Source organism: Acanthochromis polyacanthus, chromosome 11 (genome assembly GCF_021347895.1).
Source record: "Acanthochromis polyacanthus isolate Apoly-LR-REF ecotype Palm Island chromosome 11, KAUST_Apoly_ChrSc, whole genome shotgun sequence".
NCBI classification, from domain to species: domain Eukaryota; kingdom Metazoa; phylum Chordata; class Actinopteri; family Pomacentridae; genus Acanthochromis; species Acanthochromis polyacanthus.
Genome location: NC_067123.1, coordinates 16,304,613 through 16,321,503, shown reverse-complemented (window position 1 = coordinate 16,321,503; position 16,891 = coordinate 16,304,613). Strand labels below are relative to the sequence as shown.

The 16,891-nt window shown below is 39.7% G+C and overlaps 2 protein-coding genes across 3 annotated transcripts; one reads left to right on the top strand and one right to left on the bottom strand.

The window, feature by feature from the left end:
- Positions 1–10,530, bottom strand: ppp1r10 (protein phosphatase 1, regulatory subunit 10). Of its 2 annotated transcripts, XM_022220380.2 has the most exons (19): positions 10,501–10,530; positions 10,049–10,331; positions 6,493–6,601; positions 6,297–6,383; positions 5,435–5,570; positions 5,299–5,350; positions 5,129–5,218; positions 4,913–5,041; positions 4,717–4,822; positions 4,493–4,596; positions 4,247–4,374; positions 3,759–3,918; positions 3,475–3,618; positions 3,115–3,361; positions 2,844–2,919; positions 2,519–2,737; positions 2,199–2,322; positions 1,693–2,058; positions 1–1,431 (listed from the first exon to the last, which is right to left on the bottom strand). In XM_022220380.2, the coding sequence occupies exons 3-19, from the start codon at positions 6,597–6,599 to the stop codon at positions 1,271–1,273; spliced, it is 2,436 nt and encodes an 811-aa protein (XP_022076072.1). In that variant the 5' UTR covers positions 6,600–6,601; positions 10,049–10,331; positions 10,501–10,530; the 3' UTR covers positions 1–1,270. The 2 variants fall into 2 exon arrangements, with proteins under 2 accessions (XP_022076072.1, XP_022076070.2); XM_022220378.2 differs by lacking the exon at positions 10,501–10,530 and having other exon boundaries at positions 10,255–10,331.
- Positions 10,531–11,031: 501 nt separating this feature from the next.
- mrps18b (mitochondrial ribosomal protein S18B) lies at positions 11,032–16,736 on the top strand. The gene is made up of 7 exons (XM_022220374.2): positions 11,032–11,165; positions 11,419–11,587; positions 11,681–11,778; positions 11,863–11,931; positions 15,513–15,579; positions 15,677–15,736; positions 16,409–16,736. The coding sequence occupies exons 1-7, from the start codon at positions 11,085–11,087 to the stop codon at positions 16,603–16,605; spliced, it is 741 nt and encodes a 246-aa protein (XP_022076066.2). The 5' UTR covers positions 11,032–11,084; the 3' UTR covers positions 16,606–16,736.
- Positions 16,737–16,891: the final 155 nt, after the last annotated feature.

The window sequence follows — 16,891 nt, the reverse complement described above, 5'->3', positions numbered from 1 at the left end:
TTATATTTCCACATTTATTCAATGCACTGCGTACAAAAGAATTCAACTGAAAACATGTGTATGAGTTCTGTATTCATACAAACATCATGCTGACAAAAAATGAACCCACCTGAAAATGGGGAAACAATAAGTTTTATCAAAAAAAAAATAAGGTGGATGAACAAGAAGAAAAATTACATTCTTACAGTCCCACAAGAGACGCAAAATTTTTTGTTTTCACAGAAAACAATATGTGACTCACAGAAGGATTCACCATTCCTGTCTTTAACACTGACAACACAAACCAGATGAGTACAGACACTACAGGCAGCAGCTCTTGGATCAAGGAGAAACTGTTCTTCTGACAGGACCACAGTATGCCCTGATTGTCTCGCTCATACTCATCCTTCCTCACACACACACACACACACAACGTTTGGACCGTTAGCTGCTGAGCCCAGATGCACGCAATGCAAGTTTTACAAAGAACTCACACTGCTGTTGCTTCCATATCACTGTTTCACATTCAATACCAGCTGCTGTAAGTAAAAAGCAAGGCCCTTCAGGCAGGTCAGCACAGTTCATTGCAGATATTTTTAAAACTGGGCACAGTTAAGTAGCTTATATGTCATTATTTTTCAGACCAAGTTTTAGTAAATTATATATGTGGCAAAGTTCTGTTTACCTTTGTCATTATAAAGTGTTCCTAAACTCTGTTTTACATTTAATAATCACGAAGGAAGGGAAATATTTCAGCTTCGTTTTTACAAACCTCATTAATGAAGTAACAAAACTACAGAAAATAGGAAAGCAATATCACCTTCTGAACACAGAACAGCCACAGTAAAAGGGACTTTCACTCAAGTGGAAAGCTTTCAGCTGAAGGACATATCCATTTGGTCAACCATGTTAGTGGGGTGACGAGTGACAACAGAGATAGGAAGCTAGTTGCAGCAACTCAGCAATAGTGGTCAAATGCAGTGGCTTGATTCAGTCACACTGTTAAAAATAATCACAATAAAAGCACAGTCCCATCATCGATCATCTCACAGCCTTTGAGTCCCTAATTTACACTCCTGTGTTTTCTCATTTGTTCTCCATCAGCTGAGGCAGGGCTCACTTATTCAAGTAAGTCACCTGCATAATGACTTCAGAAACTTCAGAGTAAAGGACAGTAACTCTTTCTGTGCCTGTGTCTTAAACTGCAGTCCTGACACCCTGCACTGATGTGATCACAGAGAACGGCTGTTCCAGCAGCCAACAGTCATTCACCGGCTTGCAACACTGCCATCTAGTGGCTGTGCTGTGGGTGCTGGTTGTGTTGGTTGTTCGCTGGGTAGTTGGGGGGCAGTGGTGGTCCATTTACACCAGGGTGGTAGAAAGCACAGTTGCTCTCATACCTGCAGCTTCCCTTCATCATGAAGTGACGACATATAGGCCTCTTGGACATGTCTGACAAAAGAAAACAGGACTACAATGAGATATTTTTATTAACTGCTCTTTCCAAGGTCAAGAATGAACTGTAAGATTCAAGCATTTGTGTTAAAGTAAAAGCAGAAGAATGGTGAGTATAAAAGGACTTTTGTTGCAGTCATGGTTGGCAATGTATGCCACTAAGGACACAAACCTATTCAGCTTTAATGCAAATTTTGTGCTGGGTGTGGATAACATTTAAAGGCAGGCAACGTCTGAGAATAAAGTACTACCACATACCGTTCATATTGTTGTGCCCTCCTCTGGGCCCTCCTCGTCCTCTGCCCCTAAAGCCTAGATCTCCTCCTCGCCCCCGGCCTCCTCGGTGGAAATGACCCCCTCTGTGGGGTCCTCCTCTCATGGCCTCGTCTCCCCAGTAGTTGCTATTATCTCCTCTGCCCTGACTTGGCGGTGGCCCCATCATGCGTGGGCCACCCCCGGCGTTGAATGGTGGTCCGTGGTGAGGGGGCAGAGGGTGGTTAAAACGGGGACCACCAGGTGGGTTGTTGGAAGGGTAGCCACCATTCATTGGCATTTGCATGTGCATGTTGTTCATGTTGTTTATGTTGTTCATGCCTGGACCATGTCCCAGAAGACCCTGGTTGGCTACACAGAGAAAATTACAGGTTAAACAACAACACGGAACAGAAGAACATAACACTAAACATGTCATGCTATGACAAAATGCTTCAACAAAATCCCTTTTGTATCTTCCTCTCATACAGTGGACTGAAAGATGAGTTTACCTGGAGGAGGTCCACTCTGGTTCTGGTTCTGAGTCTGCTGCAGGGAACCCAGTAACTGTTTAATCTTATCAGAAAAGTCCGGCTGCTTTATTAAATCTTCAGTTGACTGGCTGCCAGAAGCACCCTGGTGACAGACAGCTGTTATTAGCTACACACCACGACAACAGACACTTTTACATCCAACTAAAGGCATGTCTTACACAAGATGGACAATGTGATTTAGGTGCACAGTTTTGATAACTCAACAGGGATGCAGAATGTCACAAACTAAACAGAACCTATAGCTGCTGACAGTTCATAAGTGTTTTTAAAATATTTACCATGATGGAGGAGAGCAGCTCCTGTACATTGACAGATGGAGCCACAGTGTTGGTGACAGTGTTGGTTGCTTGCGGGCTGCGTGAGCTGTTGCTAAGGTTGTCCATGAGGTTGGCCAGGACAGGGGGCAGCTTTGAGGTCTCATTCTGGGCTGTGCCAGAACCCTGTTGTGATGTGGTCTCCATGGGCTCAACATAGCCATCATCCATCATGGAGGAGTCCTGTAGTGACGACCAGACGAACAGCTTAGCGGGCTAGGAGTATATACACGTGTGGAATATTACTGATAAAAAACAGATAGGAGAAACAGAATGTGCATGTGCTAACCTCATCCAGTGGGATAAGACGAGGCGGCATGGGTTCATAAGGCTCTGGATCTGGTTCATGTGGACTGTCCGGCACACTATTGATAGGTAAAGATGGGAAATAATCAACATTAACTTCGCGCAGAAAATGTTTAGACACATGAACAAAGACATATCCAGACTTCTTATGAATGTTGTCTATTCTGTTTGGTACTTGAAGTGGTTTTAGTTTGACACAATGGCAAAAACTACAAATAACATATACGCATAACAGGCTTTATCTAGTATCCTACCTCTCTTTGCTGAGGAATATCTCTTGCAGGATGCCCATCTCACGGTCTCTTTGGGTGAGTTTCTCTGTGCTGTATGCCCCAGAGACAACCAGACTGCCAGCCAGTGTCAGGGGTCTTGGGGGTGACCAAGGGACCCTTTCTTCCATGGTGTCATGGGAAAGTCGACGAGCCATCTCAAATGTTTGCCTGTCCATCATCAGCTCTCGTTTGGCAGCCTCACCGAAGTCCTTGATCTTGTTGACGTTGACTGTGAATTCAATGCAATATAATGAACAATTCATATTTTTTAAGATGGCTTACAGACCATCTGTAAACACTCAACTTAGAGTTACATTAAGTATTCAAAACCGCTTGCTTCACCTCTCTCTGTCTCATCTAGATCAAAGTAGAAATAGTGCTTCAGCTGCTCCTCTTCAGCCCAATGAACCGTCTTCTTCTTCTTGCCCTTCTTGGTTAGGCTTTCTTCTTCTCCATGTGGTTCTGCCAGAGCATTAGGCTTCTCACCTATAACCAATAAGAGGTGATCAGAAAGAAATATTTTTAAACATTCTTCAGCAAAAAAGAACATGTTCATATGCTGTCAAAGAGGCTCAAAAAAACTATTATCATTAAGAACCATGCAGGTAAGCTTGCAAGGGCCTTACCGTTGTCAGAGGCCTCTGGGTCCTCCGAGGGAACAGGGGTCCCAGGCTGCTCTGGTTCCTGGTTTTCATCAGCAGCAGTGGTGGAAGAAGCAGCTTCTGGAGATGATGGTTTAGCAGAAGACGACGAATATGCAGAAGGTTTGCTATCAAATGGACTTGCCTGAGGACAGAACACAAACAAGAGTGAGTGGCTGGTATTTGATATGTAAAAACATTTTGTCATTCTTTGAAAGTCCTGCGTCAGGACAAAGACCAGTTCTCAGATTTAGCGATTTACATTAGAGTGGAAACTAACACAAAGCACAGCACAAAGTCTATCATGAGCTATCATCCAGAATCAAATCTATTTTGAAGATCTGTAAAAATGAAAATAAATGTAAGTAATAAACAAAACTAAAATGAAGAAAATATTCTAAGGATGTTTTGGCCAGATAATGGTCAGAAAACTCGCTGATTCTTGGTCAAAATCTTCTGAAATTAGTGTGTACCTTGTTAGATGTGGGGGAGACAGCCTTGGTATTAGATGCAGTGTTGGCATTAGGTTTCTTCTTCTTGATCTTGATCCCAGGCACTGGGGCAGAGTTCAGAGCATCTAGGAAACCTGTGCACTCCATTGCTGCAATAAACACATAAGAGAGCACTGAACACCACAGCTGTTACATCACTATCGTCTATTTACAACAGAGTTGCAAAAAAAAGTGGTTTGTCATTGAAAGCAGGATATTTGAACTTACGCTGTGCTGGAATAATCTTAACTTTAATTTCTTTGGCAGAGTTAGAGGGCATATTTAAAGGTTTGTATTTTTTCTCCAGAGGTGGAGCATCTGATGGGCCAGAGCTGTTGATAAAAAAACAAATATAAAGGGAAACATGTTAGTCCTATGATCAGCCACCAATAAGCCAGGAGGTGCTTTGCACAGAGACAGTAAGCCAGCAGACCAAATGGATGGTGCATTACCTTGGCCTCTTGAGTACTGGAGGCTTGATGTTGTACTTGTCACCCAGCTGTGGGGCAGTGGGTGTTTTCTTAGTAGGCATTGGGTTAGGAGACTCAATCTCCAAACCTAAACAACACAAAACACACCGATGATCAGACGGAACTTTTCAAAAACAATAAAAATCAACTGCATCACTGTTAATCAAGTAATGGTTACCTATGGAACGAATCTTTGCGTGGCTGGGTGCATGAGCTTTAGGTTTCTCTTTCTTTTTCTCCTCTTCGACACTCTTTTCCTTCACATCCCGCACAAGCACCTTGCTCTCCTCCTTCTTCTTTTTCTTATCTAAAGGATAAAGTCAGAGTGTGTTACAACCTGCTGCGAGGAGAAGCTTTTTGGCAGAAATTTGATAAATGAAAATTAAGTCTGTACCAGCAGGAGAGGTGCCACTGCTAGAGACACTCTGTGAGCGGATTGTAGCCATCCAGCCATCAACCAGCACAGCTGCCAACTTCCTTAGGTCTGAAAATAAGAGAAAAGATTATTTGTGGACTACATATGTTGATACAAGAACTTGGATTTTTGATGTAAAGGATACTGACCGTCGGTCTCTGCACTCTTGCTCAGCTGCTTCACCAGCTTGGCTGTATTGTTCTGTGGTAACATAGAAGCTGGTTAGATACTAGTTTGCCCCATAGAATACTACAGCAGTGTTCTGGTGGGAAAACTAAAACATACCTGTTTGAGGTGATCTACTTTGAGAGGCAATTTCTGTAGTGTGAGCAGGATGAGCTGAAGCAGAGGTGTGTTGTTAGAGGTTTTGGAGTAGGTGAGCCAGGAATTGAGAAGCCTGTAGCCACCAACTCTGATAAACCTGTATGAAGGAGGGAAATCAGACTGTTAACGAAGAAGGCATGCAAAGATGTACAGACACTTGCAGACCAAGAAATAACAGTAAAACCTGGTAATATTTGCTGAGATAGACCTAAGTGGCTATTTTCATTTAAAGACATTTTTTCTGATGAGTGTGATGAGACTGGAGTTCTTGTGGTCAACACATCCAATGTGCAAAGCCAAAGCCTAACAACTGCCTGCTAACATTCCATACAAAGCAATCTAAACAGTTGCTGAATTATCTTATTGGAAACAGTACAGAAAACTTAAAAGATCATTATTTCAATAAAATAAGATTTACATTGTTTTCTTGAGCAGCATAAGTAAGCTACCAAGCACAGATACTGCTGTAGACTGCAAACAGCTTTAGCCATAATACTGTCAGGGATGTGCAGAAGCAGACACACTCTACACATGTAAACATAGAAATACTGGTGGCAAACTCATAACAGTAAGGAAAAGACTTCCGTTGCGGATTAAAATTAATACAATCTTAAAAAGTCAGGATAGAAAAGAATGATAAATTTCTGTTTAAATAGTCCACTCACACTTTACAACTTTATTCAAAAATTTGTTCAAGTAAAAATGTAAGTATGGTTATTTCAGTACCATTTAGGGGAATTCTACTTTGTCAGAGTTCACAGTTCTTCCAACCAAGAAACCAAAAACTGCAATACACAGCATGAAAAGTAGAATAAAGGCTTACCTGTTAAGAACATCATGGGATTTCGTCTGCAGCAGTATGTTCAGATACATACATCTACTGACCATCTTAGTTGAAGCTTTCATTAAGCTGCATTGAGAAAAAAAAAAAAAAAGCAAGTGTGTTAAAATATCTAGTAACTTAAGAGTCATGACACTGGCAACAAACAAATGCACCATGTCGCATTTCAGGTCCTCACCTAAACACCTTTGGGACTCCTTCCAGGCTGCGGAGCTCTCCATCCTTTCCTAGCAAAGCTTCTACACCTTTCAAAATCTCTCTGGGGTCTACAGGTCCCCCCGCCATATCTGAAACACACATTTCCAATAATCAACACATGCCAAAGGGATACCTTTGAACTACATTTTCTATTATGTACAGGAAATCTTTTATCTGTAGTAACTGGTGTAAAGTGCGAAGTGCGGACTGTTTGCCTGCCAAATAAAAAAAGTAAATCCATTCAACAGAATTCTATCCAGGCTACCGTGGATTTTGGACTCAACAGCTCCAACCTGTTTGGTTCCAAAAAAGTCACATCAGGCCTCAAAAGCAGGTTCACATCAAACACAAAAATCCAAACCATATTAGGCAACAAGGTAACAACAGCCTCACCACACACTGTCAAGATTCCACGATGAATCATCTCCCTTCTGACTCACTGATTTAGTGTTTGATAACACCAACCTGTTCGCATCGAGGGCATTTTATTAACATCACGGTCCAAATAACTGATGCACAACACTATAAGTCAACAGACAAAATCTCATCAGATTCATCGAGGACCTGACCAGCAGCATATTCATCGAAGTGCAAAACAGCTCTACTTAAAAACAAGCTAATACAGTCATTACTCTGAAGACTACTCTGATGTACTATTCTTAGCCAGCTGTATGTACTTGATACATCTGGCTAAGAAAAAAACAAACATCAAGAATGATGATCTGTGTAACATGGTCCAGTAGAAATCATCAAAAGTACAGATACAGAACTCTGGTGCTTTGACAAACATCCATAAGCCATGATGGCTTCAGTATGCCGTCTCTTACTTCAGATGTTTACATGGTTTCATTGGGTCAACTTGACACCTGCTTAGCAGGGATAAGGGCAAGATGCTGTAACTTACTGCTCAGTCCCACAGTGTCTCTTCTCTCTGGGACTTTTACTTGCAGGACAAGACATAGTCTGATATAACAGCCATTCAGTGTGTGAAGCAACACTGTTTATTCCAGTTTCGGCTATGATAAAAGAAGCAGGAGCAATGCAGACAACTTTTCATGGTTTTTTAAAAGTATGTACCAAACATCAATTTGACTTTTTATTTAGATTTAACTTACATATACCTCAAACCAAGTCATAGACTACTATGAAAAACCTCATTACCAGGGTATCAATATGTATCTAACACCTATTATTTATGTCCACACATAAGTGCATATATGGATAAAAACAAGTTGAAAGTTTAAAATAAAATAGCCAGAGTACTTTTATGAAATGTTATTAATGATTTATAAACTTTTTAATAAGACACATCTATCACAACCATTTACATTTTTGAAAAAAAAAAAATGCAACTCAGGTAAAGAGAATGACATAAAAAGATCAATAAAGCCTTTTACAAACCTACCGCTAATTATTATTTCTGATGAAAAGACAAATGGCATAAATTCAGACTATATGTAAAAGGTAACTACATGAAGTATGAGATGCTTGAAAAATGTGGAATTAAATTGTCAATGTTTTTCTGTGACTTTCAATGTGTGATTCGACAAAGTAAATCTATAAAGGACACCGTGTTTTAATGACAGTAGTCAATGATCCAAGCCAGAGGGTACAAGATGGGTCACTTACTGCCACCTACAGGTAAGTTTATGTTTTCCAACTGCCCCTGAACTGTCTGTATAGTTACACAATACAGACATGCAATTCAAGTTAATTCAGGTTTTAGTGCAACATTACATGGAAATAATCTGATCTGTAACAAATGAAACTGACTGAAAAACAGATTCACGACTGACAAGTGTTGGATGTTTCATAATTTCAGTAATGTAATTATTATCTTTGAAAAGACAGATGTGACCCAAAAAATAGCCAATACCAACTCAGCTGAACACGATGGATGTCTTCACTTTAGTGGATTTTAAAATTATCATGACTACAGGTCATTTGCATAACTTCTAAAACGGTTCATAATTTAACTGCTCAGATTGAGCTTTACATCCATGCACTTATTTATTTTTGGTTTATGCATTTTGTGAAGAAACTGCTTTTGTGCCTATTTGTCAATTTACTATTTGTAAATTTATGCACAGAACCTACAGTTCTGGTGGAAATCAATTCACTACAGATGTCATGATGTGAGGAATCAGTTAGGTCTTACCCGTTTAACTGTTGTAGTAGAAGTTTTATATAGTCTCAGACCTCCACAACACTGCAAATAACCCAATTCCTGCAAATGTCACAATTGTTATACATATACACAAAATCATTGTGAAAAATGGCCCTGGTTCAGAAGGGGGAAAGCACATTGTCAATATTTTTTTACTGTCATCCTGTTGTGTTACGATATATCACTAAGGACATTATGCAAAAACAGTCTGTCTGCACACAATGACCAAGTCTTCTACAAAAATCATACACTGTACTTTTTATAACAGTTGCAGAACAACAGACTTGGCTATGAGTGAGGCAACACGGTAAAATAATCAAGGAGACGCATAATGAATCCAGTGTAAAACGTCCTTGGTTATGCAAGGGCGTTTCACTGCCTATAAAAGGCTTGTGCTTAACCTGACATCTGTCGAAGCTGACAAGAGGCCCGCTCCTGGGGCTGAGCTGCTTGACAAAAGGGAGGGAGCTAGAGGCTGACTACTAATCAGAGCCCTCCCTCCATTAACCATTTCGACGACAAACCAGTTCCTTCACAAGCAACAATAGTTCTCATAGCAAAGACTGACCGTGCAGACTGTTCGAAAAGGAAAAAAAAAACAAAAAACAGAAAAACAGGGCAACGACCACCAAGTATCTAACGGAACACCCGCGGATCGAAGTCAGACAAAGCGATCTATTCGACCCAATATTAGCTAGAAGCATATTAATATTCCCAAATGTTGCACCGTTCAAAACACGACCAGTCCCCGGATCTGTGGAGGACGACAATCAAACCACAACCAGTCCACCACGTTTGTCAGTCCCGGCAGTTTGTGCTTCGAAAGACCACTTCGCGGATCGTCCTGCAATCTTTATCCGCAGATTGCCGAGAACATGATGCGGAATTTCGGGAAGTTCCTGTGCGATAATTATCGGCATTTCAACACACACAATGCTTGATAAAATATGTCCATAATCTTCACCTAACGCAATCTTTATGTATAGATTGCTGTGTGTATGATAGTTCCGTGGAGCAGCTCCTACAAAACAAATCTGGCAGGCAAAAAGTCCGACATCATGAGCTAAAATTTGTCTTCTGTGCCTACGGCAATCTTTATCAATAGATTGCTTATGGTTATATTACGAATTTACTGATTATATTTAGTTTTATTGGTCCATTCCGTCTCACACACAAAGAAACGGAGCCTTGTGCGTCCGTCCACTTTCCTGTGTGAGCTCATACTATAGCACTGTCTCCTTTCAAACTGGCTTCCAAAAATTAAGCTAACTCACAGTGCCTGTTAGCCAGCTACAACTAGCTAGCCTATTGTCTACGGCTGTTTTCAGTTTATGAATCTCGATTCAATTTAACTCCAAAATCAACTTACTATTGATACTATAGGTCCTCAGCGTCTCCAGTATATTATAGTATGCTTTTCAGGCACTTATATCTCTTATTTCATCACGTTTATGTCGTCAACCTTCATGGTTTAATAACTGAAATACTTCTTGTGGGTGGGGCTGTGATAGCTAAATGCTAGCTTTTCCTTCAGGAACAAATTGGAGGCAAAAATAGTAATCAAATGTCCATTACTTGAAGAAAAAATATGAATTTGGGTAGAGTTGTTCGAAGTCCTCGACGGTTCAGTCTTCAGCAATGCAAATTCATACCTGCAAAACACACAAAAAGCAAACATTTATTTTCTACTTTTTGTTGCTTACCTTCTTACTTTATACCCAAGTCTTTGAATGTTTAATCACCAATTCAGTACAGCTGTTTGCAATAAGAAAGACACAATATGTTAAAAGTAAGCCTCGCTGTCCTCCTGACTTCACTTACCTTTCACCAAATCCAGGAATGAGCTCCAAGGGGAGGGACTTACCTTTTATACCCTGTGACGTTTTTTGCGTCACGGACGATACTCTCCGACGTTTTTTACGTCACGGACACTGTTTTTCCCCGTGGTTTTGCTGAAGCAAAATGGTGGATAACCGACCTTCACTATGTAGTCAAAGGCATAATGGCGTATCTGGCATTTTGGAGAAAGTTTTTCTGTATTACTACCTATATCCACCCGTAAAGTGTTGTATGTTCACATCATTAAGGAGATTGATATAGATAGTAACACATTTTGATGATTAAATCGGGTTTTAGTCCCTTTATAATATATAAATTTAGTTACTAATATTTCTTCAAAATGGCTACTGGTTTGTCTGTCACATGTGGCAGTCAGGCAAAAAAAGCATGCATTTTTACGAACGTCTACACTCAGCAGAATAATATAAAATTGTCAGGATGGTGTTTTCTAGACAATGTGAGTGATTTATTATTGGTTTGCTTTTGGTATAAAATTTAACATTTGATACAGTTACGGTATCGCTTGATCTTTGACCTTTCACCTAAAACCTCACCGGCACACAGAAATGGCTGCCTCTACTCAGTCCTTAGTGAAGGCATTGTGCCGTCTGTCGCCTTTTACATTCCAACCATTTCGTCGTTATCCGGTAATTTTTTCAAATATTCTGTTAATGTGCCTAATCCATTAACTTAAGTGTGACAAGTTCGCGAGATAGTTTTTACACGGTGAAGATATGAGAAACGCATACGGTATACATATTCATATGCGGTGTAGCTAGCTAGCTTTAGCAAAGAGCAACGTTATTACTGTGGTGTTATGTCCCTTAAAGTTGTACACGTAAATGGCGTTTGACATGCTGTGATGGTGGTGGCAGTGAGGTGATTTTCCTTTGCATCTAGTTCTGTCAACAAAGGTTTCCTGTGAGGGCATGTGCGGCACTGTCTCCATTTGAACATCCAAGTCGCCTTTACTGCAAGAGAGCATCACTGCAGGATAAGGCTGCTACTCAGGCTACAGAGACTCAACAACGTTACAAGGACAGACCCTGGGATTATCTGGGGAGTGAAGGTAATTTAAGGACAATCAGACCTTATCTCAAGCCCTTACGTTTTTTGTTTGTTTGTCGGATGGGGTTTACTATGTATTCCTTCTCCGTCACAGAGTACATTGAGAAGTATGGAACCAATCCGGTGTGGGCAGGGTACAGGAGGAACCACAAAGGAGCCATTCCCCCACAGAAGACACGCAAGACTTGCATTGTAAGATTTGGTTTTATTCCACAGGCCATCGAAAACAGTAACCTAGTTATCTAAAATAACAGTGATAATGTTTCTGTTCTGCAGAGAGGAGACAAGATATGTGGAAATCCCTGTCCAATTTGTCGGGATCCGAACATTATTATTCATCGTCAGGTGGGTTAGTCCTCAGTCTGATTGCCTCATCTGATGGCATGTTATCCACACACATGCTACTGATTTACAATGCATTATAGTGTTCAGTTGTCCATCTTTTGCCATCAAGGTCAGAAGAGTCTGCACAATTCGAAGGTACATATTGTGTTATAGATGGTAAGAACCTTTAATTATTACAAGGTTGTTTTACATTTCTACTAAAGTGCCATGTCCAAAATGATTCATACTCCCAGAAATTGTTGCATTTATTATTTATTATTATTATTAAATTAGAGCTTCTACACCATTCCAAATGGTCCTAGTACTTTGAACCACTTTCTAGAACACTGGTTCTCTATTTTCTTTCTACCAATGACCCCTTACTAGATAGAAAATATACCGGGGACCCCCTCATGTGTGTCCCTTGGAAATATTTGATGTACCCTATATTTTTTCCTCCTCTATAGTCTATAGAAATGTATTTGGACGATATTTGACATGTAAATATCCGCATCATCTCAAAATATTAAAAAAAGCAGCAATGTAGCTGACATTTGCTAGCTGCAGATAGCAGAGCATGGTTATAATTCAAACTGCATGCTGTTAAATAGTTCTAAGTATAGATAGTCTTAATTTACATACCATTGTTTTTCATTGAGGGAAGATTGACAGTGACTTGACATAAACAAAATATTTGAATCAGCAAATTAGTTAATTTTGGCAACAGCGTTTTCCTAGATGTTGTCTGATATCACTGCTTTAAAATGACCACAGGCTAAATACTCACTGAACATGAGCAAAACTGTTTATTGATATACACTACAATTTACCATTGTTCCATAAACGTATCACATTCTGGCTAAGGTAGATGCTGCTAAACAGCTGAAAATCATTCAGATAGGTGTGCGACCAAATACAGTTTAGTTTGTAAATATTTGGACATTGACAGTTTTCAGCATTTCTGCTCTGTACACCACCACAATGGATTTGAAATGAAACAATCAAGATGTGCTTGAAGTGCAGACTTTCATCTTTTATTTAAGGATATTTAGATCCAAATCAGGTGAAGAGTGGAGAAATTACAACACATTTTAGATGTGCGTAGAAAGCACATCTTGATTGTTTGATTTCAAATTTATTGTAGTGGTGTACAAAGCCAAAATGCTGAAAATTGTGTCGGTGTCCAAATATTTATGGACCTAACTGTACCTGAACAGTGAAATAAGTTGAAACTGAGTGGTTTTGTCTGCATGAACTGTTTTCTGTTTCTATGAGCCGAGCACATTTTAACTGTCAATGCTGCAGTCAATTGAATTCATACAATTGTGGGATGCCAAACTCATGATTATGATTAGAGTTTATTTAATTTTGCAGCCATGTTACTGTGCTTTCCATCACTAATGGCTAATGCAGCTTTTGCCCATGCCAGGCACATAAGCAGTGTGCTGATGATAATACACTGGCATGTATGTGAACATGTCAAATTTAAAGTCACACACTCAAAACTGGTGGCATATGCGACCATTTGGAATGTCATGTAGATATATTTTTTTATGTGTCATGGTCATTTAAATTAATGAATCGTAATTGGTTTTAACTTACCCTGACAGCACAACCCTTTAAGAATTTCTCTTGTGGAGCATTATAACACATTTTACTGAAAGGAGTGCTACTTTGACACTTGACGCACATGATAGTGATTCAGTACTTTTACGTTCTGCTTAGTTGTACATATAATTAAAACTGGTTGTACTGATACTGTCATTTAAATGACAGATCTGAGCACATCCTCCACCACTGTTGGATAGCAACTCCACACAAGCGGCTTTCCACCAACAGACCTGTTACTGCTCTGTTTAGTGTGCTCCCACCAAAACAAAAAGGCATAAAACCATAAAATGGCAGGATCTGGGGCAAAAACACTTCATTAGTTGGTATTAATCTTTCTTAAAAGGGAAATTTCAAAGCAAAAAATAGTCATAAATGTGGCTCTCTTGTAACCTGCTAGATCACCATGGTAATTCATGTTGCACAGATAAATTGATGCGAAGCAGGTTATGTTCAGAGTTTCGGATTTGTCTCGTCTGTAAGAAGTGTCTTCCTTTTCACCACTTAATTACCTGGCATTCTTTATGAGCGATGCAGATGTTCAGCTGATGATCTACATTACATCTGCAAACCTGCTGATCTGTGTGCTAGTAATGCCACCGAACAAAGCCGTGCCGTTACAGGAGCACAAACTGGATGCATTTCATTGCCAAAAGAATGTGCGTGCATTCAGTTGGTGTTGCCTAAAACTCATTCATGTTTTTGATGTTTTGTCCTGATTTATTGCAAACTCTGCTTTTCTTTGCTGGTGTTGAAACTAATAGACCACAAATTAGAAAACTGGCTACTCCGATGATATTTATTATAAGGAGTTTTCAATCTTTAATTTCACTTTGATTTGTGAAAAATCACTTCAGTTTTTGATTTTTTCAAAAAGTAGTGATTTCAATGTATTCTTCATAATGGGGAAGTGTCAGGCCTGCATGCACTTTTTGAGCATCATATTTAAATGTCTGTAATTAGAATAAGAGGTGGCATTGAGAATGCTCTGTGGTAAAATAAATACATTAACTTACACCAGTACAAGTTTTCTACCAGCATTCTTGCATCATTTACAGTAACAGCTATTTTTACCGTAACACAAAGAAAGCTGGGGCTTTGTCAAACTTGTTTCATAGTTGAGTTCTCTGGACCAAATGGCCTTTATTGGCTTTGAGTTGTACACAAAGTAGAATGCTTTTTTAAAGGCGATTAATAAGAAAACCTGGGTCTTCTAATGTAAATGCAAAGACTTTATATATACCGGGCTTTGCAAAAGTTCTGTTACACTCGGTTTCATGATCTTTAGAGAGGTTTACATGTCGGAGTGAAAAATTCCATTAAATAAACTGAAAGTTCTACCTTATAGGCAGGTGTCCTTAATACAATTTTTTTTCCTCCGGTGAAGTTGTATCAAGATGGAAGTCAAAAGAGTTGAGATATCTGCTCTCCTTTGTGCTGAACATCAGCCGGATGACCGTCCACAGAGTCGCGGAGAGGCTAAAGAATGGTGAAGATCTTTCAGGTCTTCACCATTCTTGACAGATCACTGAAAGATCTTCACCATTCTTGAGCCTCTCCGCGACTCTGTGGACGGTCATCCGGCTGATGTTCAGCACAAAGGAGAGCAGATATCTCAACTCTTTTGACTTCCATCTTGATACAACTTCACCGCAGAAAAAAAATTGTATTAAGGACACCTGCCTATAAGGTAGAACTTTCAGTTTATTTAATGGAATTTTTCACTCCGACATGTAAACCTCTCTAAAGATCATGAAACCGTGTAACAGAACGTGTAACAGAACGTGTGTGTGTGTGTGTGTGTGTGTGTGTGTGTGTGTGTGTGTGTGTGTGTGTGTGTGTGTGTGTGTGTGTGTGTGTGTGTGTGTGTGTGTGTGTGTGTGTGTGTGTGTGTGTGTGTGTTGTGTGTGTGTTTTTTTAAAAAGTCTAGTCCAGCTGGTTGCCTTGCTTTCCCTCGTGGTACACTTCTAACCCATGTGTATCTTGTCTCGTAGAACGTGAAGCTCCTGCAGCAGTTCATTAGTCCCCACACTGGAATGGTGTTTGATCCCACTCTAACTGGTAAGTCACCATATGAATCAAAGTTAGCACATGTTAATGTACAGCAGTCTCCTTGTTGATTTAAAGGTCACTCACATTGTAATGGTTCTGTCTTCAGGCGTGTGTATGAAACAGCAGAAGGTGTTAAATCAGGCCATCAACGCAGCACGAGACCACGGTATGTAACACAAAGCCAAATCTACTTTGAATTATGGAGTGGCTTAGCTTCACTCTGCCTCTTTAAAGTCTTTTGTTTGATTCTTACTCGTCTACGTATACTTTAATGTTCTAAAAGTACATTTCCTGTCTAAGTGACTGTAATGCCATTTAATGGCAGCAGGTAAGTATAACTATTGTCACATCCTGTACAACCCAGTATGATAATGTATGATGATTTGATTCTGTATTGGGTGTTGACCTCCAGCTAACTCCAAGTTAGGTAACAGAAACAGTATTTTAGTACTAAAGCTGCCTAAAGTGACACGGACAAGCTACTCTAAAGAACTTGGAATCCAGTTCACAGCCGAATCTGGTGAGATGGACCTAAAGCATGAGCCAGGAGAAATGGTAAAAGATGTACGAGTAATCCTCAGCAAATACTATCGCATGTTTGCAGATTTTAGGTTCTTAAAACAGAGGAATGAATGATTTAGTGGATTCCTGCTCATTTTTATTTTTTGCTGGAAATGTCCTGCAGTAGCAAAAAAAAAAACCAAAAAGCTGCTGTTTGGAATTGGTTGAAGGTCTACCCACCAATAGTAGATAACTGGCTAGAATGAAGAGCTTCATATGATGGAAAAATGTTTTTGTCAAAATTCAAGAATGACACTGTCCGTCTGCCCTCTTTCAGGCTTACTTCCCTTTCAAATTCCATATGTGGAATTTTCACGAGAGGACTACTCCAATTCCCATGATGCTGTGGGGTCCACACCACCTCCCCCATGCTTAACCACCAATGATAGCTGGTATGCATGGTATAAGGAAATTACACCTGACGACAATGAAGTGGCTAAAGTTAAGACGACATACAAGGCATTCTTAAAGTGAGAGACAACAGAAATTATACCACTGCTCATGAGTTCTTTGCAAGTAGAAGTTCTTTGTTTTGCTATACAATTGTATAATATACAACTATGCATATAAAAATTGCTCAATAAAACCACATGATGAAAGATGAATTTATTTTCTTGTTTCGCATTAATAGATCATTATTTCAGGACATTTCATCTGAGTATATTTCTAGAAAGTCTTTAAAGGACTGACCCTGCACCATAATCCATCTTTTTTTATTATGAGTATTAACTGAGAACTGCCAGACAGCCTAGATGGAGTG